The following is a 24,333-nucleotide window of genomic DNA, read 5'->3' on the forward strand; positions in this document are numbered from 1 at the left end:
GGCGGGGACGGGAAGTGGTTTTTTTGGGGTTTTTTTGGGGGGTTTTTGGGGTTTTTTGGGGGTTTTTTGGGGGGGTGTTGTTGCAGCGGTCGCGGCCAAGGGCAAAGCGGGGGGAGGGGTTGGGGGAGGGGAGGGGTTGGGGGAGGGGCTTGGGTTGTTTTGGGATTTGGGGGAGGGGTTTGGGGGTTTTTTGGGGATTTGGGGGAGGGGTTTGGGGGTTTTTTGGGGGGTTCTTTGGGGGGATTTTTTGGGTTTTTAGGGGGGATTTCTTGGATGATTTTTTTTGGGTTTTTTGGGAGTTTTTTTGGGGATTTTTTGGATGATTTTTTGGGATTTTTTGGGGGTTTTTGGGGGGTTTTTTTTGGGATTTTTTTGATGATTTTTTTGGTTTTTTTTGGGTTTTTTTGGGGGGTTTTCTTGGGGTTTTTTTCGGGGTTTTTTTTGAGATTTTTTTGGGTTTTTTGAGGGTTTTTTTTTATTATTATTTTTTCTGGGATTCTTGGGGGGTTTTTTGGTGGTTTTTTGAGGTTTTTTTTTTGTTTTTTTGGGGGGGGATTTTTTGGTTTTTTTTTTTTTTTTGGATTTCTTGGGGTTTTTATGGACTTTTTTTACTTTTTTGGGGTTTTTTGGGATTTTTTTGTGCTTTATTGGGTTTTTTGGGGTTTTTTTGGGGTTTTTTTGGGGGGGTTTTTTGGAGGGTTTTTTTGGGACTTTTTGGGGGGTTTTTTGGGTTTTTTGGGGTTTTTTGGGTTTTTTTGGGGGTTTTTTGGGGGGGTGTTGTAGCAGCGGTCGCGGCCAAGGGCAAAGCGGGGGGAGGGGTTGGGGGAGGGGAGGGGTTGGGGGAGGGGCTTGGGTTGTTTTGGGGTTTGGGGGAGGGGTTTGGGGGTTTTTTGGGGATTTGGGGGAGGGGTTTGGGGGTTTTTTGGGGGGTTCTTTGGGGGGATTTTTGGGGTTTTTTGGGGGATTTTTTCGATGATTTTTTTGGGGGGTTTTTTGGGGGTTTTTTGGGGATTTTTTGGATGATTTTTTGGGATTTTTTGGGGGGTTTTTTTGGGTTTTTTTTGGGTTTTTTGGGGGGATTTTTTGGGTTTTTTGGGGGATTTCTTGGATGATTATTTGGGGTTTTTTGGGGGGTGTTTTGGGGGTTCTTTTGGGGATTTTTTGGATGATTTTTTGGAATTTTTGTTTTTTTTTGGGGGTTTTTTTTGGGTTCTTTTGGGGGGATATTTTGGGGGTTTTTTGGGGTTTTTTTTGGGATTTCTTGGGGTCTTTATGGAGTTTTTTTACTTTTTTGGGGTTTTTTGGGATTTTTTTGTGTTTTATTGGGTTTTTTGGGTTTTTTTGGGGGGGTTTTTTTGGAGGGTTTTTTGGGACTTTTGGGGGTTTTTTTTGGGTTTTTTGGGGGGGATTGGTTTTTTTTTTTATTTCTTGGGGGTTTTATGGTGTTTTTTGGTGGTTTTTTTGGGACTTTTTTGTGTTTTATAGGTTTTTTTGGGATTTTTTGGGGGGGTTTTTTTGGGGTTTTTTTTGGAGGGTTTTTTAGGGACTTTTTTGGGGTTTTTTGGGGGGGTTTTTGGGGTTCTTTTTTGTTTTTTTGGGGGGGTGTTTTTGCAGCGGTCGCGGTCAAGGGCAAAGCGGGGGGAGGGGTTGGGGGAGGGGAGGGGCTTGGGGTTATTTTGGGATTTGGGGGAGGGGTTTGGGGGTTTTTTGGGGATTTTTTTGGCTATTTTTTTAGTGATTTTTTGGGTTTTTTGGAGGGTTTTTTTGGGTTTTTTGGAGGGTTTTTTTAGGGATTTTTTGGGTGATTTTTTGGGATTTTTTGGGGTTTTTTTTGGGGAGTTTTTGGGGTTTTTTTGGTGGACTCTTTTGGGGGTTATGGGGGGATTTTTTGGGGGTTTTTTGGGCTTTTTGGGATTTCTTGGGGGTTTTTATGGTGTTTTTTGGAGGTTGTTTTGGGTTTTTTTGGGTCTTTTTTGTGTTTTACTGGGGTTTCTTTGGGATTTTTTGGGTTTTTTTTTTGTTTTTTTGGGGGGTTTTTTTGGAGTTTTTTCGGGATTATTTGGAGTTTTTTGGGGGAATTTTTTGGGACTTTTTGTGATTTTTTTTGTGGGGTTTTTTTGGGATTTTTGGGTTTTTTAGGGCGCGCCTTCCCCTCCCCCACCCGAATCGGTCGCGGCCAAGGGCAAAAGGGGGGGAGGGGTTGGGGGAGGGGCTTGGGGATTTTTTTAACCCCAAAAGTACCAAATTTCAACCCCAAACCACCAAAATTTTGACTCCAAAACACCCAAATTTCAACCCCGAAATTCAACCCCAAAAACCCCCAAGATTCAACCCAAAACCCCCAAATTTTAACCCCAAAACCCCTAAATTTTAACCCCCAAACGCCCTAAATTATAACCCCAAATCCCACAAATTTTAACCCCCAAACGCCCCAAATTTTAACCCCAAAACCGCCAAAAATTTCACCCAAAACCCCCAAAATTTTGACCCAAAACCCCCAAAATTTTGACCCCAAAATTCAACGTAAAAGCCCCAAATTTTAACCCTTAAATTTTAACCCCAAAACCCCCCAAATTTTAACTCCAAATCCTCCAAATTTTAACCCCAAACCCCCAAATTTTAATCCCCCAAATCCCCGAATTTTAACCCCAAAATTCAACCCCAAACCCCAAAATATTTAACCCAAAACATACCAAATTTCAACCCCAAAACCCCCAAATTTTAACCCCAAATTTTAACCCAAACCCCCAAAATTTTTTACCCCAAACCCCCCAAATTTAAACCCCAAAACCCCCGAATTTTAACCCCAAAACCCCCAAAATTTTGACCCAAAACCCCCAAATTTTAACCCCAAAATTCAACCCAAAACCCCCAAAATTTTAACCCCAAATACCCCAAATTTTAACCCCAAACCCCCCAAATTTTAACCCCAAATACCCCAAATTTTAACCCCAAAACCCCCAAAATATTTAACCCAGAATCTGCCAAATTTCAACGCCAAACCCCTAAATTTTTTCCCCAAACCCCCCAAATTTTAACCCCAAATTTTTTACCCCAAACCCCCCAAATTTTAACCCAAAATCTGCCAAATTTCAACCCCAAAACCGCCAAATTTTATCCCCAAAATCCCCCAAAAATTCTTACCCAAAACCCCCAAATTTAAACCCCAAAACCCCGAAATTTAAACTCCAAAACCCCCAAATTTAAACCCCAAAACCCCCAAATTTTAACCCCAAAAATTTCACCTCAAAACCCCCAAATTTAAACCCCAAAACCCCCAAATTTTAACCCCAAAAATTTCACCCCGAAACCCCCAAATTTCAACCCAAAAAAGACAAAAGTGGGCGGGGCCACGTCCTCGCGCTTTATTCCAAGCCACGCCCCTTCTCCCGCTGAGGCCACGCCCCCTCCGTCCGAAGCTCCGCCCCCTCCTCCTCCTCTGCGTCGCGATAGGTCCAGAGCCGCACGGTGCCGTCCCACTGAGGGGCGGGGCTTGGTCAGGCCACGCCCCTTGGGCTCTGACCACGCCCCCTCGCAGTCAAACCCCGCCCCTTTTGTGTTTGGCCACGCCCATTTGCCTAATTAAAATTCAGTAGTTTTATGTATTCAAATCACGCCCCTTTTACCTTTTAGCCACGCCCATTTTAATATTAAACCACGCCCCATTCATAATTTAAACCCCGCCCATTTTGGGTTTAGCCACGCCCATTTGCCTAATTAAAATTCAATTGTTTTATGTAGTCAAATCATGCCCCTTTTACCTTTTAGCCACGCCCCTTTTAATATTAAACCACGCCCCTTTCCTAGTTTAAACCCCGCCCATTTTTTGTTTAGCTCCGCCCCTTTTCCTCATTAAAATTCAGTTGTTTTATGTATTCAAATTGTTTTATGTATTCAAATCACGCCTCTTTTACCTTTTAGCCACGCCCCTTTTAATATTAAACCACGCCCATTTTGGGTTTAACCACGCCCCTTTTCCTAATTAAAATTCAGTAGTTTTATGTATTCAAATCACGCCTCTTTTACCTTTTAGCCACGCCCCTTTTAATATTAAACCACGCCAATTTTGGGTTTAGCCACGCCCCTTTTCCTCATTAAAATTCAATTGTTTTATATATTTAAATCACGCCTCTTTTACCTTTTAGCCACGCCCATTTTAATATTAAACCACGCCCCTTTCATAAATCAAACCCCGCCCCTTTTGCGTTTAGCCACGCCCATTTTCCTCATTAAAATTCAATTGTTTTATATATTTAAATCACGGATCTTTTACCTTTTAGCCACGCCCCTTTTAATATTAAACCACGCCCCTTTCCTAATTAAAACCACGCCCATTTTGGGTTTAGCCACGCCCCTTTTCCTCATTAAAATTCAGTTGGTTTATGTATTCAAATCACGCCTCTTTTACCTTTTAACCACGCCCCTTTTAATATTAAACCACGCCCCTTTCCTCGTTTAAACCCCGCCCATTTTTTGTTTAGCCACGCCCATTTTCCTCATTAAAATTCAATTGTTTTATATATTTAAATCACGGATCTTTTACCTTTTAGCCACGCCCCTTTTAATATTAAACCACGCCCCTTTTATAATTTAAACTCCGCCCTTTTTGGGTTTAACCACGCCCCTTTTCCTAATTAAAATTCAGTAGTTTTATGTATTCAAATCACGCCTCTTTTACCTTTTAGCCACGCATATTTTAATATTAAACCACGCCCCTCTCATAATTCAAACCACGCCCATTTTGTGTTTAGCCACGCCCATTTTCCTAATTAAGATTCAGTTGTTTTATGTATTCAAATCACGCCCCTTTTACCTTTTAGCCACGCCCCTTTTAATATTAAACCCCGCCCATTTTGGGTTTAGCCACGCCCCTTTTCCTAATTAAAATCCAGCCACTTTTAATTTTAAACCCCGCCCTATTTAATATTAAAACTAAGCCCCGCCAGTCATCCATTTAATCACGTCCCTTCGTTTAATTAACCCCCCGCCCCATTTAATATTAATTTTAAGTCCCGCCCCTTCAGATTTCAACCCCGCCCATTATTAAAATTAACCCCTGCCTCTTTATTTAATTAGCCCCTCCCCTTTCTTTAATTAAACCCTGCCCTTTCTTTAATTAAACCATTTAACCACTCCCATGTTGACTTTAACCCCGCCCATTATTAAAATTAAGCTCCGCCCCTTTTCCCAATTTAACCCCACTAATTATTAAAATGAAGCCCCACCCCTTCCTTTAATTAAACCCCGCCCCTTTCCCATTTAAACCCCGCCCATTATTAAAATTAAGCCCCGCCCATTTCTTTAATTAAACCCCGCCCATTTCCCATTTTAACCACGCCCGTTATTAAAATTAAGCCCCGCCCATTTCTTTAATTAAGCACCGCCCCTTTTCAATTTAAACCCCGCCCATTATTAAAATTAAACCACGCCCACTTCCCCTAATTAAACCCCGCCCATTATTAAAATCAAGCCCCGCCCCTTCCCCATTAAACCCCGCCCCTTCCCCGGTTAAGCCCCGCCCATTATTCAAATGAGCCCCCGTTATTCAAATGAGGCCCCGCCCACCGATGCGCTGGCGAGCCACGCCCCCTCGGGGCTCCAGCTGACGTCACGCACGCAGGCGCCGTGATTGGTCAGCCGGCGCAGGGCCCGCCCCGTGGTGACGTCATAGACTGAAAACCGGCAAAAACCAGTTCAAACCGGTAAAAAACCAGTTTAAACCAGTCAAAAACCAGTTTAAACCAGTAAAAAAATGGTACAAACCAGTATAAACCGGTTTAAACCAGTTAGAAAAAAGTGAAAACCAGTTTAAAGCAGTCAAAAACTGGTACAAACCAGTTTAAACCGGTATAAACCAGTTTAAACCAGTATAAAATTGGTAAGAGCCAGTTTAAACCAGTATAAACCAGTTCAGGATCCCCAGTTCCTCCTCCCAGTCCCTCCCAGTACAAACCAGTAACCCCAAACCCCTCCCAGTCCCTCCCAGTCCCCACGAAATGCCATCCCAGTCCCTCCCAGTATAAACCAGTAACACCAAACCCCTCCCAAACCCCTCCCAGTATAAACCAGTGACCCGAAATCCCCTCCCAGTCCCCCCCACACCCCTCCCAGTCCCTCCCAGTTCCCTCCCAGTCCCTCCCAGTACAAACCAGTAACCCCAAATCCCCTCCCAGTCCCTCCCAGTCCCCCCCAAACCCCTCCCAGTCCCTCCCAGTATAAACCAGTGACCCCAAACCCCTCCCAGTCCCCCGCCAAACCCTCCCAGTATAAACCAGTAACCCCAAATCCCATCCCAGTCCCCTCAAACCCCTCCCAGTTTATCCCAGTCCCCCCCAAACCCCTCCCAGTCCCTCCCAGTATAAAGCAGTAACCCCCAAACCCCTCCCAGTATAAACCAGTAACCCCAAATCCCATCCCAGTCCCTCCCAGTCCCCCCCAAACCCCTCCCAGTCCCTCCCAGTTCCCTCCCAGTCCCTCCCAGTATAAACCAGTAACCCCAAATCCCCTCCCAGTCCCTCCCAGTCCCTCCCAGTCCCTCCCAGTCCCCCCCAAACCCCTCCCAGTCCCTCCCAGTATAAACCAGTAACCCCAAATCCCCTCCCAGTCCCTCCCAGTATAAACCAGTGACCCCAAATCCCATCCCAATCCCCCCCAAACCCCTTCCAGTCCCTCCCAGTACCCCCCAAATCCCCTCCCAGTCCCTCCCAGTTCCCTCCCAGTCCATCCCAGTCCCTCCCAGTTCCCTCCCAGTTCCCTCCCAGTCCATCCCAGTTCCCTCCCAGTTCCCTCCCAGTCCCTCCCAGTTCCCTCCCAGTCCCTCCCAGTCCCTCCCAATCCCTCCCAGTCCCTCCCAGTCCCTCCCAGTATAAACCAGTAACCCCAAACCCCTCTTAGTTCCCTCCCAGTCCCTCCCAGTATAAACCAGTAACCCCAAATCCCCTCCCAGTCCCTCCCAGTTCCCTCCCAGTCCCCCCCAAACCCCTCCCAGTCCCTCCCAGTATAAACCAGTAACCCCAAACCCCTCCCAGTTCCTCGAGCGCGTACCCAGCACGGCGCCGTCGGCGCTGCCGGCCGCCAGCGCGGGGGCGCCCCCCGGCGGCGCCAGGCGGCAGCGCAGCAGCGAGCGGAGCACGGAGTGACCGCGGAACGTCAGCACGGACGCGTCACCCGGAAGGGGCGGGGCCCGGCGCGCTGGGGGCGGGGCCACGGCAGGACATTTGCATAAAAATGGGCAGAGAGAAAACAGGGGAAAATTGGGGGAAAAATGGGGAAAATTGGGGAAAAATTGGGGGAAATTGGGGGAAAATTGGGGAAAATTGGGGGAAAATTGAGTAAAAAATGGGGAAAAGTTGGGGGGAAATTGGGGAAAAAATGGGGAAAATTGGGGAAAAAATGAGAGAAATTCAGTGAAAAATTGGGGAAAAATTGGGGGGAAATTGGGGGAAATTGCGGGAAAATGGGGGAAAAAATGAGAGAAATTCAGTCAAAAATTGGGGGAAAATTGGGGGAAAAAAGAGCAAAATTCAGTCAAAAATTGGGGGAAAATTGGGGAAAATTGGAGAAAAATTGAGGAAAAATTGGGGGAAATTGGGGAAAAAATGGGGAAAAATTGGGGGAAATTGGGGAAAAAATGGGGAAAAATTGGGGGATAATTGGGGAAAATTGGGGGGAAATTGGGAGAAAACTGGGGAAAAATTGGAGAAAAATTGGGTAAAAATTGGGGGAAAATAGGAGGAAAAATTGGGGGAAAATTGGGGAAAATTGGAGAAAAATTGGGGAAAAATTGGGGAAAATTGAGGGAAATTGGATAAAAATTGAGGGGAAAATTGGGAAAGATTGGGGGGAAATTGGGGAAAAATTAAGAAAAAATTGGGGAAAAATTGGGGGAATTCAGCCAAAAATTGGGAAAAAAAAAATTAAAAAATGGGGGAAAATTGGGGAAAAATTGGGGAAATTCAGCCAAAAATTGGAAAAAAAAAAGTAAAAAAATGGGGGGAAATAGGGAGAAAAATGGGGGGAAATTTGGGTGAAAATTTGGGTGAAAATTGGGTAAAATTGGGGAAATGTAGCGGAGCACGGAGTGGCCGCGGAACGTCAGCACGGACGCGTCACCCGGAAGGGGCGGGGCCCGGCGCGCTGGGGGCGGGGCCACGGCAGGACACGCCCACCGGGGGAAATGGCGGGAAAAATGGGGAAAATTGGAAATAAATAGGCAAAAATTGGGGGAAAATTGGGGGGAAATTGGGGGAAAAAAAGAGCGAAATTAAGTGAAAAATTGGGGAAAATTGGGGGAAAATTGGGGAAAAAACGAGAGAAATTCAGTCAAAAATTGGGGAAAAAATTGGAGAAAATTGGAGAAAATTGGGGAAAAAATGAGCGAAATTCAGACAAAGATTAGGAAAAAATTGGGGAAAGGTTGGGGGAAAATTGGGGTAAATGGGGGAAAAAATGGGGAAAAATTGGAGGAAAATTGGGGAAAAAATTGGGAAAAATTGGGAAAAATTGGGGAAAAATTTGGGGAAAAATTGGGGGAAAATTGGGGAAAAAATGGGGAAAAAATGAGCGAAATTCAGTCAAAAATTGGGGGAAAAGTTGGGGAAAATCGGGCAAAAATTGCCAAAAAATGAGCGAAATTCAGTCAAAAATTGGGGAAAATTGGATAAAAATTGAGGGGAAAATTGGGGGGAAATTGCGGGAAAATTGGGGAAAAATTGGGGAAAATTGGGGTAAATGGAGGGAAAAAGGGGAAAAATTGGGAAAAAATTGCGGAAAAATTGGGCAAAAAATGGGGACAAAAAGAGCGAAATTCAGTCAAAAATTAGGAAAAAATTGGGGAAAAATTGGGGAAAAAAGAGAGAAAGTCAGGCAAAAATTGGGGGAAAATTGAGAAAATAGTGGGGAAAAATTGGGGAAAAAATGAGCGAAATTCAGTCAAAAATTCGGGGAAAACTGGGGAAAAAATGGGGAAAAAATGAGCGAAATTCAGTCAAAATTAGGAAAAAATTGGGGAAAAGTTGGGGGAAAATTGGGAAAAAAATGGGGAAAAACTTGGGGAAAAAATGGATAAAAATTGGGGAAATAAGAGCGAAATTCAGTCAAAAATTGGGAAAAAAATTGAAGGAAATCGGAGAAAATTGGGGAAAAATTGGGAAAAAACTGGGGGGGGGGGAATGGGGAAAAGATACCCAAAAATTGGAAGAAAACTGGGAGAAAATGGGTGAAAATTGGTTAAAAATTGGGGAAAATTGGGAAAAAAATGGGGTGAAAATGGGTGAAAATTTGGGGGAAAATTGGGGGAAAATTGGGTAAAAATTGGATAAAAATTGGGGGGAAATTTTTAACCCTTTCTTCCCCATGTTTAACCCTTTCTTCCCCGTTTTCCCGCCGTTTTTAACCCTTTCTTCGCCGTTTTTTCGCCGTTTTTCGCCGTTTTTCGCCGTTTTTTCGCCGTTTCACCCCCTCCCGCTCCACACCAGTCTAAACCAGTATAAACCAGTCTAAACCAGTACCGCTGCGGGGCGCCCGCTGCCAGCGGTAGTCCCAGCTCTGCCGCGCCACCGCCCGGCGCGTCGCCGCCAGCGCCGCCTCCCCCGAGGGCCGCCGCAGGTCCCAGAGCTTGGCCGACTGGTCCTTGGAGTTGGACACCACGTAGCGACCGTCCCCCTGCCAGGAAAAACCAGGAAAAACCAGTAAAAACCAGTATAAACCAGTAAAAACCAGTAGGAAAAAATTCCATTCGATTAGAGCCAATTTTGGCCGATTTTTACCCAGTTTTTGCCCATTTTTCCCCTATTTTTGCCCATTTTGGACCCATTTTCCTTGTCCCACTTGCTCACCCAACCACAAAATCCCAATTTAAACCAGTATAAACCAGTATAAACCAGTTCAAACCAGTATAAACCAGTAGGATAAAGTTCCATTCGATTTGAACCATTTTTGCCCAATTTTTGCCCATTTTCCCCCTATTTTTGCCCATTTTTGACACATTTTTCTTGTCCCACTTGCTCTCCCAGCCACAAAATCCCAATTTAAACCAGTATAAACCAGTATAAACCAGTTCAAACCAGTATAAACCAGTTCAAACCAGTATAAACCAGTAGGAAAAAATTCCATTCGATTTGAGCGATTTTTGGCTCATTTTTGCCCATTTTTCACCATTTTTTCCCATTTTTGACCCATTTTTCTTGTCCCAGTTGCTCTCCCAGTTCAAACCAGTATAAACCAGTTCAAACCAGTTTGGGCCAGTTCAAACCAGTCCAAACCAGTCCAAAATCCCTTTTTTTTTCCATTTTCCCCCATTTTTAACCGTTTTTTGCCATTTTTTCACAGTTTCTCCCCATTTTCCCCCTCCCAGTCCCTCCCAGTCCCTCCCAGTATAAACCAGTACAAACCAGTAACCCCAATTCCCATTTCCCCCATTTTTAACCCTTTCTTGGCCATTTTTAACCCTTTCCTCCCCACATTTCCCCCATTTTTACTCCATTCCCCATTTTTTCACTGTTTTTTCCCATTTTTTCACCATTTTTCCGCATTTTTCCCCATTTCTCCCCAATTTTCCCCTCCCAGTCCCTCCCAGTACAAACCAGTAACCCCAATCCCCATTTCCCCCATTTTTAACCCTTTCTTTCCCCACTTTTAACTTTTTTTTACCCATTTTTAATCCTTTTTTAGCCATTTTTACACCGTTTTTTGCAGTTTTTTCACCGTTTCTCCCCATTTTTCGCCTCCCAGTCCCTCCCAGTATAAACCAGTACAAACCAGTAACCCCAATCCCCATTTCCCCCATTTTTAACCCTTTCTTTCCCCACTTTTAACCCTTTTTTACCCATTTTTAACCCTTTTTAGCCGTTTTTTCACCATTTTTCGCCGTTTTTTCACCGTTTCTCCCCATTTTTCCCCTCCCAGTCCCTCCCAGTACAAACCAGTAACCCCACTTCCCATTTCCCCCATTTTTAACCCTTTCCTCCCCACATCCCCCCATTTTCCCCCCATTTCCCCCATTTTCCCACCGTTTTTCACCGTTTTTTCGCCGTTTTTCCCCCATTTCTCCCCATTTTTCCCCTCCCAGTCCCTCCCAGTACAAACCAGTAACCCAATTCCCATTTCCCCCATTTTTAACCCTTTCCTCCCCACATCCCCCCCATTTTCCCCCCATTTCCCCCATTTTCCCCCCCTTTTTCCCCCATTTTCCCACCGTTTTTCGCCGTTTTTTCGCCGTTTTTCGCCGTTTTTTCACCGTTTCTCCCCGTTTTTCCCCCGTTTCTCCCCGTTTTTCCCCTCCCAGTCCCTCCCAGTGACCCACCCGGGCGTGCAGGAAGGTCAGCCCGTCCCGGTGGCCGGCCAGGGTGAGCGCCGGCCCCTCGGCCAGGCAGCGCCGGTCCCAGGCCCGGCCGACGCCGTCGTCGCCGCCGGACAGGAGGAGCTGGCCCGAGGCGTCGGCCAAGGCCACGGCGTTGACGTCGTCCTCGTGGGCGGGGACCTGCCGGGGAGGGAGACTGGGTTGGACTGGTTTGTACTGGGAGGGGGAAAACGGGGAAAAAACGGGAAAAAACGGTGAAAAAATGGCGAAAAAAGGGTTAAAAATGGCTGAGAAAGGGTTAAAACTGGCAAAGAAAGGGTTAAAATGGTATAGAAAGGGTTAAAAATGGAGGGAAATGGGGTTTGGGTTACTGGTTTGGACTGGTTTATACTGGGAGGGAGAAATGGGGGAAACGGGGAAAAATGGGGGAAAAATGGTGAAAAAAACTGCGAAAAAGGTGTTAAAAATGGCCAAGAAAGGGTTAAAACTGGCAAAGAAAGGGTTAAAATGGTATAGAAAGGGTTAAAAATGGAGGGAAATGGGGTTTGGGTTACTGGTTTGGACTGGTTTGGACTGGGAGGGGAAAAATGGGGGAAACGGGGAAAAATGGGGGAAAAATGGTGAAAAAACTGCAAAAAAGGTGTTAAAAATGGCCAAGAAAGGGTTAAAACTGGCAAAGAAAGGGTTAAAATGGTAAAGAAAGGGTTAAAAATGGAGGGAAATGGGGTTTGGGTTACTGGTTTGGACTGGTTTATACTGGGAGGGGAAAAATGGGGGGAAAAGGGGGAAAAACGGGGAAAAACGGTGAAGAAATGGCGAAAAAAGGGTTAAAAATGGGGGAAAAGGTGGGGAGGAAAGGGTTAAAAATGGTAAAGAAAGGGTTAAAAATTTTCACCGATTTTTTAACCAACTTTCACCCATTTTTTAACCAATTTTCACCTTTTTTTTCACCAATTTTCACCATTTTTTTCAGCAACTTGCACCCAATTTTTAAACCAATTTTCACAATTTTTTAACCAATTTTCACTATTTTTTCCACCAATTTTCACTGTTTTTTTAACCGATTTTCACCAGTTTTTTAACCAATTTTCACAGTTTCTTTAACCGGCTTTTCAACCAATTTTCACCATTTTCTTAACGAATTTTCACCATTTTCTTAACGAATTTTCACCATTTTTTAACCAATTTTCACCGTTTTTTTTACCAATTTTCACTGTTTTTTTAACCATTTCTTACCCATTTTTTAACCAATTTCCACCTTTTTTTTAACCATTTTCCACCGTTTTTTTAACAATTTCTTACCCATTTTTAAACCAATTCCCCCCTTTTTCTTAAACCAATTTTCAACATTTTACAACCAATTTTTACCATTTAATAACCAATTTTTACTAATTTTTTTTAACCAATTTTCACCATTTTGAAAAACCAATTTTCACCGTTTTTTCTCCGTTTTTTCACTGTTTTTTCCCCGAATTTCACCGTTTTTTCACCATTTCCCTCCCAATTTTCACCGTTTTTTCCCCATTTTTTCCCCGTTTTTCCTCGTTTTTCCCCGTTTTCCCCGTTTTTCCCCTTTTTGCCCGTTTTCCCCCGTTTTCGCCCCGTTTCCTCACCCTCTCCACGCGCCGCTGCGCCTCCCGGTCGTAGACGTAGACGCAGCCGTCGTTGGCCCCGCCCATCACGTCCCGCCCGTCCGGCCCGACAGCCAATGAGAAGACGGCAAACCGCCGGTCCTCGGGCCTGGGGGGCGGGGACACAGAGGACACGCCCATTATGTTAATTAGGGTCTTTAAGCCACGCCCACTATGTTAATTAGATGTCTAAGCCACGCCCACTTTGCAAGAAGATATTTAGATGTAGTTTGAGCCACGCCCATTATGTTAATTAGGGTGTTTAAGCCACGCCCACATGATTATAAGGGGTTAATAGGGGTTTAAGCCACGCTCATTATGCTAATTAAGGGGTTAAAGCCACGCCCACTATGTTAATTAGATGTCTAAGCCACGCCCACTTTCTTATATAGGATTGATTTGTTTTTAAGCCACGCCCACTATGTTAATTTGGTGATTAAGCCACGCCCACTTCTCTACATGGGGTTAAAATGGGGATTAGATCACGCCCACTATGTTAATTAGTGTGTTTAAGCCACGCCCACTTGATAAAAAATGTTAATATGAGGTTTAAGCCACGCCCACTTGATAAAAAAGGTTAAAATGAGGTTTAAGCCACGCCCACTATGTTAATTAGTGCGTTTAAGCCACGCCCACTTGATACAAAGAGGTTAAGATGATGTTTAAGCCACGCCCACTATGTTAATTAGGGGATTTAAGCCACGCCTACTTGGTTATAAGGGGTTAAAATGGGGTTTAAGCCACGCCCACCATGTTAATTAGTGCGTTTAAGCCACGCCCACTTGATAAAAAGAGGTTAAGATGATGTTTAAGCCACGCCCACCATGTTAATTAGGGGATTTAAGCCACGCCCACCACGTAAATTAGGGTGGATTAAGCCACGCCCACTTGGTTACAAGGGTTTTAAATGGAATTTAAGGCACGCCCACTATGTTAATTAGTTGTTTAAGCCACGCCCACTTATCTACATGGGGTTAAAATGGGGTTTAGGCCACGCCCACTATGTTAATTAGTGTGTTTAAGCCACGCCCACTCGATAATAAAGACTTGATTAAGCCATGCCCACTATGTAAATTAGGTTTTTAAACCCATGCACACTATGTTAATTAGGTGATTAAACCACGCCCACTTTCTTATATGAGGTTAATTAATGGTTTAAGACACGCCCATTATGCTAATTAGGGTGTTGAAGCCACGCCCACTTCTTTGTAATGGGTTAAAATGGGATTTAAGCCACGCCCACTATGTTAATTAGGGTGTTTAAGCCACACTCACTATGTTAATTAGGAGGTTTAAGCCACGCCCACTTGCTTACATGATATTTTATGCGGGTTTAAGCCACGCCCACTATGCTAATTAGGGGTTTTAAGTCACGCCCCAAAGTTAATAAGCACACGCAATATGCAAATTACAGCCCAAGCCACGCCCATTGGACAAAGAGACACGCCCCCATATGCAAATGAGACAGAATAAGCATCAAGCCACTCCCCAAAATCTGAAGCCACGCCCACAAAAAGCGAAACCACGCCCCAAATATGCAAATGAGAGGTGGAAACACAAGCCACGCCCACATACTCGAAGCCACGCCCCCATAATAGGGAAACAATGCCCCCAAATATGCAAATATCGCCAAAAGCCACGCCCAAAATGCAAATTAGACAGGTTAAACATCAAGCCACGCCCCCAAACTCGAAGCCACGCCCCCAAATTTCGAAGCCACGCCCTCAAATCCGGAAGCCACGCCCCCAAACTCGAAGCCACGCCCCCACCTGAAGTCCAGGGCCGTGTGGGCGTCGCCCTCTCCATGCAAATCAAAGGCGTGGACTGGCGGGAAAAGGGGGCGGGGCTTACCCCGGAGGCCACGCCCCCTGCCCCGCCCCCTCCCAGTTCAAACCAGTCAAACCAGTTCCAAAATCCCCGTTTTTAACCCCTTTTTTTTGGCAGTTTTTTGACCATTTTTTCCCGTTTTTTCACCGTTTTTTTCCCCATTTTTTCCCCTCCCAGTTTGTCCCAGTTCCCTCCCAGTTCAAACCAGTTCAAACCAGTTCAAACCAGTTCAAACCAGTAACCCCAACCCCCTTCTTCCCCAATTTTCCCCAAATTTCACCATTTTATCCCTTTTTTTACCATTTTTTCACCGTTTTTTCCCATTTCTCCCCATTTTTCCCCTCCCAGTATAAACCAGTAACCCCAAATCCCATTCCCCCATTTTTAACCCATTCTTTCCCATTTTTAACCCTTTCTTCCCCCACTTTTAACCCTTTTTCCCCCATTTTTAACCCCTTTTTAGCCATTTTTTCACCGTTTTTTCCCGTTTTTTCCCCGTTTCTCCCCATTTTCCCCCTCCCAGTCCCTCCCAGTACAAACCAGTCCAAACCAGTAACCCCAATCCCCATTTCCCCATTTTAACCCTTTCTTCCCCCACATTTAACCCTTTCCCCCCCATTTTTAACCCCTTTTTAGCCATTTTTTCACCGTTTTTCCCCATTTTTCCCCGTTTCTCCCCATTTTTCCCCTCCCAGTCCCTCCCAGTCCCTCCCAGTCCCTCCCAGTACAAACCAGTAACCCCAATCCCCATTTTAACCCTTTCTTTCCCCACTTTTAACCCTTTTTCCCCCATTTTTAACCCCTTTTTAGCCATTTTTTCACCGTTTTTTCCCGTTTTTTCCCCGTTACTCCCCATTTCTTCGCCTCCCAGTCCCTCCCAGTACAAACCAGTACAAACCAGTAACCCCAATCCCCATTTCCCCATTTTAACCCTTTCTTCCCCCACTTTTAACCCTTTCCCCCCCATTTTTAACCCTTTTTTGGCCATTTTTTCACCGTTTTTCCCCATTTTTCCCCCGTTTCTCCCCATTTTCCCCCTCCCAGTCCCTCCCAGTACAAACCAGTACAAACCAGTAACCCCAATCCCCATTTTAACCCTTTCTTTCCCACTTTTAACCCTTTTTTCCCCCCCATATTTAACCCCTTTTTAGCCATTTTTTCACCGTTTTTTCCCCGTTTTTTCCCCGTTTCTCCCCATTTCTTCGCCTCCCAGTCCCTCCCAGTCCAAACCAGTATAAACCAGTAACCCCAATCCCCATTTTAACCCTTTCTTTCCCCACTTTTAACCCTTTTTTCCCCATTTTTAACCCTTTTTTAGCCATTTTTTCACCATTTTTCCCATTTTTCCCCCGTTTCTCCCCATTTTCCCCCTCCCAGTCCCTCCCAGTACAAACCAGTACAAACCAGTAACCCCAATCCCCATTTTAACCCTTTCTTTCCCCACTTTTAACCCTTTTTTCCCCATTTTTAACCCTTTTTTAGCCATTTTTTCACCGTTTTTCCCCCTTTTTCCCCATTTCTCCCCATTTCCCCCCTCCCAGTCCCTCCCAGTACAAACCAGTCCAAACCAGTAACCCCAATCCCCATTTCCCTCCATTTTTAACCCATTCTTTCCCATTTTTAACCCATTCTTCCCCACTTTTAACCCTTTTTTCCCCATTTTTAACCCTTTTTTGGCCATTTTTTCACCGTTTTTTCCCGTTTTCCCCCCGTTTCTCCCCATTTTCCCCCTCCCAGTCCCTCCCAGTACAAACCAGTCCAAACCAGTAACCCCAATCCCCATTTCCCCATTTTAACCCTTTCTTCCCCCACATTTAACCCTTTCCCCCCCATTTTTAACCCTTTTTTAGCCATTTTTTCACCATTTTTCCCATTTTTCCCCCGTTTCTCCCCATTTTCCCCCTCCCAGTCCCTCCCAGTCCCTCCCAGTCCAAACCAGTAACCCCAATCCCCATTTCCCCATTTTTAACCCATTCTTTCCCACTTTTAACATTTTTTAGCCACTTTTAACCCTTTTTAGCCAGTTTTTCAAAGTTTTTTCCCCCTTTTTCCCCATTTCTCCCCATTTCCCCCCTCCCAGTCCCTCCCAGTACAAACCAGTCCAAACCAGTAACCCCAATCCCCATTTCCCCATTTTAACCCTTTCTTCCCCCACTTTTAACCCTTTTTTCCCCATTTTTAACCCTTTTTTAGCCATTTTTTCACCGTTTTTTCCCGTTTTTTCCCCGTTTCTCCCCATTTCTTCGCCTCCCAGTCCCTCCCAGTATAAACCAGTTACCGTGGCTGGACCAGGAGCAGTAGAGCGCCTGGCGGCCCTCGGGGCCGAGCGCCACGTCCAGGATGCTCCAGCCCACCTGGCGCCCCCTGGTGGCCCGGAGGAGCCGCAGCCCCGCCCCCGACACCTCGAACAGCCGCAGGAAGTGGTCTGGGTTTTGGGGCGAAAAATGAAAATTTTGGGTCATTTCGGGCGAAAAAATGGGAATTTCGGGGCGAGATTTGGGGGGTTCAGGGCGAAATTAGGGGGTTTTACGGCAAATTTCGGGGGTTTTACAATGAAATTTAGAGGGTTTTGATGAAAATTTGGGGATTTTCGGGTCCAAAATTGGAAAATTTGGGTCCAAAATGTGGAAATTTGGGTAATTTTGGGGTCAAAATTTGGAGGTTCTGGGTTGAAATTTGGGGATTTTTCAGTCAAAATTTGGGGGTTTTGCATCAAAATTTGGGGGTTTTACAACGAAATTTAGAGGGTTTTGATGAAAATTTGGGGATTTTCGGGTCTAAAATTGGAAATTTTGGGTCCAAAATGTGGAAATTTGGGTGATTTCGGGGTCAAAATTTGGAGGTTCTGGGTTGAAATTTGGGTTCTTTTCGGTCAAAGTTTGGGGATTTTTGCTGGAAATTTGGGGGATTTGGGCTGAAATTTGGGAATTTTTGGGTCAAAAATTGGAAATTTTGGGTCAAAATTTGGGAAATTTGGGTGATTTCGGGGTAAAAATTTGGAGGTTCTGGGTCGAAATTTGGCGATTTTTCAGTCAAAATTTGGGGGTTTTATGTCAAATCTCGGGGGTTTTACAACGAAATTTAGAGGGTTTTTGATCAAAATTTGGGGATTTTTGGGTCCAAAATTGGAAATTTTGGGTCAAAATATGAAAATTTGGGCGATTTGGGGGTAAAAATTGGAGTTTCTGGGTCGAAATTCGGGATCGTTTCAGTCAAAGTTTGGGAGTTCATGAGACCAAGATTTGGAGGTTTTGGGTTCAGAATTCAGGAATTTTGGGTTGAAATTTGGGGGTTTTGGGCCAAAAATCAGGAATTTTGGTCAAAAATTGGGAATTTAGAGGAATTTTGGGTTAAAATTGGGGAGTTTTGGGTCAAAATTTGGGGATTTTTGGTCAAAATTTGGGCGAATTTGCGGCGAAAAATCGGGAGTTTTTGGGGGATTTTGAGACGAAATTTTGGGTCAAAATGTGGGGAATTTGGGGGATTTGGGGGCAAAATTCGGGAATTTGGGGAAAATTTGGGTCAAAATTGGGGAGTTGTGGGTCGAAATTTGGAAAGTTTTGGATCAAAATTTGGGGAATTTTTGGGTCAAAATTTGGGGATTTTTTCCCCGAAAATTTCCCAAATTTCCCCCAAGATTTTGGGAAATTTTTGGGAATTCCTGCTCACCCTGACACCCAAATACACCCCCCAAAAAAATCACATTTTAACTCCAGAAATTGCCAAAAAGCATCCCAAAAATCCAAATTTTTTTGTATTTTCCCCAAAATTTCTCAAATTTGGGAATTTTTGGGAATTCCACTCACCCTGTGACCCAAGAACCCCAAGAAAAATCGCATTTTAACCCCAAAAATGCCCAAAAAATCCAAAAAAATCCGTATTTTTTCGCCATTTTCGCCGATTTTTTTTTCCCCCCGAAATTTCCCAAATTTTCGGGAATTCGCCCCAAAAAATTGGGATTTTCTCTCACCTTGGCAGGCGGTCAGGAGGCGGCGGCCGCGGTCGGCGAAGACGGCGCAAAAAACCTTCTGGGGGTGGGGCTCCAGCGCCGCCGCGTGATTGGGCAGGAAACTGAGGCGGAATAAACCGGTTTGAGGCGGATTAAACCGGTTCGAAGGGGATTAAACCAGTTTAAAGGGGATTAAAGTGGTTTAAAGGGGATTAAACCGGTTTAAGAGGGGTTAAACAGGATTAAAAGGGATTAAACTGGTTTAAAGGGGATTAAACCAGTTTAAGAAGGAATTAAACCGGTTTAAAGGGGATTAAACCGGTTTGAAGGGGATTAAACCGGTTTGAAGCAGATTAAGCCAGTTTAAAAAGGATTAAACTGGTTTAAGAGGGGTTAAACAGGGTTAAAAGGGATTAAACCGGTTTGAAGGGGATTAAAGTGGTTTAAAGGGGATTAAACCGGTTTAAGAGGGGTTAAACAGGATTAAAAGGGATTAAACTGGTTTAAAGGGGATTAAACCGGTTTGAAGCGGATTAAACGGGTTTAAAAGGGATTAAAGCAGTTTGAAGCAGATTAAAGCGGTTTAAAAGGGGATTAAACCGGTTTAAAGAGGATTAAAGCGGTTTAAAGGAGATTAAACCGATTTAAAGGGGATTAAACCAGTTTAAAAGGGATTAAACCAGTTTAAACCAGTTTAAGTCGCTTCTAAACCGGTTTAAGGCGGGTTAAAAGCCAGTTTGAGCCAGTTTAATCCGGTTAAACTGGTTTAAATTGGTTAAAATTGGTTCAAACCAATATAAGTCAGTTTAAACTGGTTGAAGTCGGTGAGGAACCAGTTCAAACCGGTAAAAAATCCAGTTTTAAACTGGTTACAAATGGTTAAAAACCGATTTAAACCAGCGCAAACCGGTACGAACCGGTTGAAAACCGGTATAAAGAGGTTTAAATTGGTTAAAAATGGGTAAAAACCAGTTTAAACCAGTATAAACCAGTATAAACTGGTTTAAATTGGTTTAGAGTGGTTAAAAACCATTTTAACCAGTATGAACCGGTATGAACCGGTTTAAAATGGGTAAAAGTGATTAACAACGATTTCAAACCAGTATAAACCAGTATAAACCAGTTTTAAATGGCTCAAACCAGTTCAAAATGGCTAAAAACCAGTAAAAACCAGTCCCTCCCAGTCTAAACCAGTTAAAAATGGTTAAAAACCAGTATAAACCAGTCTAAACCAGTCTAAACCAGTCCAAACCAGTCTAAACCAGTGGCTCCGCCCCCTCCCAGTCCAAACCAGTATAAACCAGTATAAACCAGTATAAACCAGTCCCTTACTGGGCGCTCAGCCGGTTCCTCTCCTCCCTGGTGAAGCTCCGCCCCCATTCGCGCTGGGAGGGGGGAGGGGCGGGGTCAGCTCCCAGTATAAACCAGTATAGACCAGTATAGACCGGTTTAAACCAGTATAGACCAGTATAAACCAGTATAGACCAGTTTAAACCAGTATAAGCCAGTATAAGCCAGTATAAACCAGTATAAACCAGTATAAACCAGTTTAAACCAGCATAAACCAGTTTAAACCAGTATAAACCAGTATAAACCAGTATAAACCAGTACAAACCAGTATAAACCAGTAACCCAAACCCCATTCCCCCATTTTTAACCCTTTCGTTCCCATTTTTAACCCTTTTTTCACCCTTTTTTCACAATTTCCCCCCATTTTTCCCCATTTCCCCCCTCCCAGTCCCTCCCAGTATAAACCAGTACAAACCAGTAACCCCAAACCCCATTTCCTCCATTTTTAACCCTTTTTTCCCCATTTTTAACCCTTTTCCCCCATTTTTATCCCTTTATCCCCATTTTTCCCATTTTCCCCCATTTTTCCCCATTTCCCCCTCCCAGTCCCTCCCAGTCCCTCCCAGTATAAACCAGTACAAACAGTAACCCCAAACCCCATTTTTAACCCTTTCTTGGCCATTTTAACCCTTTCTTCCCCATTTCCCCCCATTTTTAACCGTTTTTACCATTTTTCCCCATTTCCCCCCTCCCAGTCCCTCCCAGTATAAACCAGTAACCCAAACCCCATTTTTAACCCTTTCCCCCCCATTTTTAACCCCTTTTCCCCCGTTTTTAACCCTTTTTTTGCCGTTTTTCCACCGTTTTTCCCCGTTTTTCCGTATTTCTCCCCGTTTTCCCCCCTCCCGGTGCCCTCCCAGTCCAAACCAGTCCAAACCAGTTCCCCACCTGCCGCACCAGCCTGGGCAGGCTCCGCTCGGGGGGTCCCGCCCCGGCCCCGCCCCCCCCGAGCTCCGCCCGCAGCTCCTGCAGGGCGGGGCCGGGGGGGGGAGGGGCGGCTGGGGGGGGGAGGAAAGGGGGCGGGGCCTCAGATCAGGCCACGCCCCTTTTAACCCTGACCCCTCCCTTTAAGCCCCTCCCCCCCCCTTTAAGCCCCTCCCCTCATATAAGCCCCTCCTCTTATTTAAGCCCCTCCCCTTATTTAAATTAGATAATTTAAGCTCCTCCCCTTTAAGCCCCTCCCCTTTATTTAAGCCCCTCTCCATATTTAAATTAGATCCATGTAAGCCCCTCCCCTTTATTTAAATTAGATTCATTTAAGCCCCTCCCCTTTATTTAAGTCACTCCCTTTATTTAAATTCGGTCCCTTTAAGCCCCTCCCCTTTATTTAAATTAGATCAATGCAAGCCCCTCCCCTTTAAGCCCCTCCCCTTATTTATGCCCCTCCCTTTATTTAAATTATGTTACATTAAGCCCCTCCCCTTTATTTAAATTAGATCCCTGTAAGTCCCTCCCCTTTATTTAAGCCCCTCCCCTTTATTTAAATTAGATCCATGTAAGCCCCTCCCATTTATTTAAACCCCTCCCCTTATTTAAATTAGATCCCTTTAAGCCCCTCCCCTTTATTTAAGCCCCTCCCCTTTATTTAAATTAGGCCCATTTAAGCCCCTCCCCTTATTTAAATTAGGCCCCTTTAACCCCTCCCCTATAGTTAAACCCCTCCCCTTATTTAAATTAGATCCCTTTAGCCCCTCCCTTTTGTTTAAGCCCCTCCCCTTATTTAAATTCGACCCCTTTAAGCCCCTCCCCTTTATTTAAGCTCCTCCCCTTTATTTAAACCTGGCCCCTTTAAGCCCCTCCCCTTTGTTTAAGCCCCTCCCCTTTATTTAAATCAGGTCACCTTAAGCCCCTCCCCTTTATTTAATCCCCTCCCCTTTATTCAAATCAGGTCACCTTAAGCCCCTCCCCTTTGTTTAAGCCCCTCCCCTTTATTCAAATCAGGTCCTATTAGCCCCTCCCCTTTGTTTAAGCCCCGCCCCATTATTTAAATGTGGTCCTTTTAAGCCCCGCCCCTTTCCCCTCAAGCCCCGCCCCCTTTAAGCCCCGCCCCCACCTCTGGAGGCCTCCGGGGCCCCTCCCCCCCCTTCCGCTTCCGCTTCCGGTTCCGGTTCCGGTTCCGGTTCCGGCTCCGAGTCCGAGTCTGAGTCCGGATCCGGCTCCGGGATTTGCCCCGCCCGGCCCTGGAGAAAAGGCACCCAAAATGACCCAAAAATGGCCAAAATTCACCCAAAATTCACCAAAATTCAGCCCAAATTCAGCCAAAATTCAGCCAAAATTCACCCCAAAATTCAGCCAAAATTCACCCAAAATTCACCCAAAATTCACCCCAAAAATGGCCAAAATTCACCCCAAAATTCAGCCAAAATTCAGCCAAAATTCAGCCAAAATTCACCCCAAAATTCACCAAAATTCACCCCAAAATTCACCCCAAAATTCAGCCAAAATACCCCCCAAAATGACCCAAAATTCAGCCAAAATTCAGCCAAAATTCAGCCAAAATTCAGCCAAAATTCACCCAAAATTCAGCCAAAATTCACCCAAAATTCACCCAAAAGTCACCGAAAATTCAGCCAAAATTCCCCCCAAAATGACCCAAAAATGGCCAAAATTCAGCCAAAATTCAGCCAAAATTCAGCCAAAATTCAGCCAAAATTCAGCCAAAATTCAGCCAAAATTTACCCAAAATTCACCCAAAATTCAGCCAAAATTCAGCCAAAATTTACCCAAAATTCACCCAAAATTCACCCCAAAAATGGCCAAAATTCAGCCCAAAAATGGCCAAAATTCACCCAAAATTCACACCAAAATTCAGCCAAAATTCACCCGAAATTTAACCAAAGTTTACCCAAAATTCACCCAAATTTACCCCAAAATTCACCCCAAAAATGCCCAAAAATCTCCCAAAAAAATTCCAAAAAATTCCAAAAATTTCCCCAAGCAATTCCCTAAAATTCCCAACAAAAACCCAAAAAAATTCCCCAAAAATGCCCCAAATCCCCTCCCCCACCCCCAACCTGCCTCAGTTTCCCCAAATCCCCCCCAATCCCCTCCCCCACCCCAAACCTGCCTCAGTTTCCCCCCAAATCCCCTCCCCCACCCCAAACCTGCCTCAGTTTCCCCCCAAATCCCTCCCAAATCCCTCCCCCACCCCCCAAATCCCCTCCCCCACCCCCCAAATCCCCTCCCCCACCCCGAACCTGCCTCAGTTTCCCCCCAATCCCCCCCAAATCCCCTCCCCCACCCCAAACCTGCCTCAGTTTCCCCCCAAATCCCCTCCCCCACCCCCAAACCTGCCTCAGTTTCCCCCCAAATCCCCTCCCCCACCCCCAAACCTGCCTCAGTTTCCCCCAAATCCCCCCCAAATTCCCTCCCCCACCCCTCCAATCCCCTCCCCCACCCCCCAAACCCCCTCCCCCACCCCGAACCTGCCTCAGTTTCCCCCCCCCTCACCTCCTGAGCAGCGCGCGCAGCTCCGGCAGCTCCAGCCCCTCCCCCCCCTCCCCACCCTCCCCCTCCCCGGCCCCTCCCCCCCCCCCGGGGCCGCCCCTCCCCCCCCCTCCCCTTTCCCCTCCCCCCCCTCCGCTCCTGCCGCCCATGGATCCCCCCGCGCCGCCACTTCCGGGTTAGGCCCCGCCCACCGCGCCGCCTCCGCCAATCAGCGCGCAGGCAGCGAGCCACGCCCCCCCCGCGCTGATTGACACGTGGGGTAAGGGGGGAGGGGGCGTGGCCTGCGGGGGGAGCGCGCTGATTGGCGGAGGGGGAAAGGAGGGCGGGGATTGGTGGGAGCGGGGAGGGGATGGAAGGAGGGCGGGGATTGGTGGAGAGGGGAGGGGCGGGATGAGAGGGAGGCGGGGATTGGTGGAGAGGGGGAATGGGGGAAAATGGGGGAAAATGGGGAAAAATGGGGAAAAATGGGAAAAAAGGGGAAAAAAGGGGGAAAAATGGGGAATTTTGGGGGAAATTTGGGGAAAAACGGGGGGAAAATGGGGGAAATTTGGGGAAAAATGGGAAAAATGGGGGAAAAATGGGGAATTTTTGGGGAAAATGGGGAAAAATAGGAAAAAATGGGAAAAAATGGGGAAAAATGGGGAAAATTGGGGAAAAATTGGGAGAAATTGGGGGGAAATGGGGAAAAATGGGGAAAAATGGGGGGAAATGGGGGGAAATGGGGAAAAATGGGAGAATTTGGGGGAAATTGGGGAGATTTTGGGTGAAATTGGGGAAAAACGGGGAAAAATGGGGAAAAAATGGGGAAAAATGGAGAAAAATGGGGGAAA

The 24,333-nt window shown here is 45.6% G+C and overlaps 1 protein-coding gene across 1 annotated transcript; it reads right to left on the reverse strand.

The window, feature by feature from the left end:
* Window positions 1-3,350: 3,350 nt before the first annotated feature.
* Window positions 3,351-23,652, reverse strand: DCAF11 (DDB1 and CUL4 associated factor 11). Its single transcript, XM_077789900.1, has 12 exons — window positions 23,646-23,652; window positions 20,945-21,054; window positions 20,039-20,091; window positions 18,728-18,828; window positions 17,036-17,182; window positions 14,700-14,754; window positions 12,913-13,039; window positions 11,303-11,479; window positions 9,510-9,663; window positions 7,045-7,191; window positions 5,566-5,672; window positions 3,351-3,479 (listed from the first exon to the last, which is right to left on the reverse strand). The coding sequence occupies exons 1-12, from the start codon at window positions 23,650-23,652 to the stop codon at window positions 3,366-3,368; spliced, it is 1,299 nt and encodes a 432-aa protein (XP_077646026.1). The 3' UTR covers window positions 3,351-3,365.
* Window positions 23,653-24,333: the final 681 nt, after the last annotated feature.

This window comes from Lonchura striata, chromosome 39, assembly GCF_046129695.1.
Source record: "Lonchura striata isolate bLonStr1 chromosome 39, bLonStr1.mat, whole genome shotgun sequence".
NCBI lineage: Eukaryota > Metazoa > Chordata > Aves > Passeriformes > Estrildidae > Lonchura > Lonchura striata.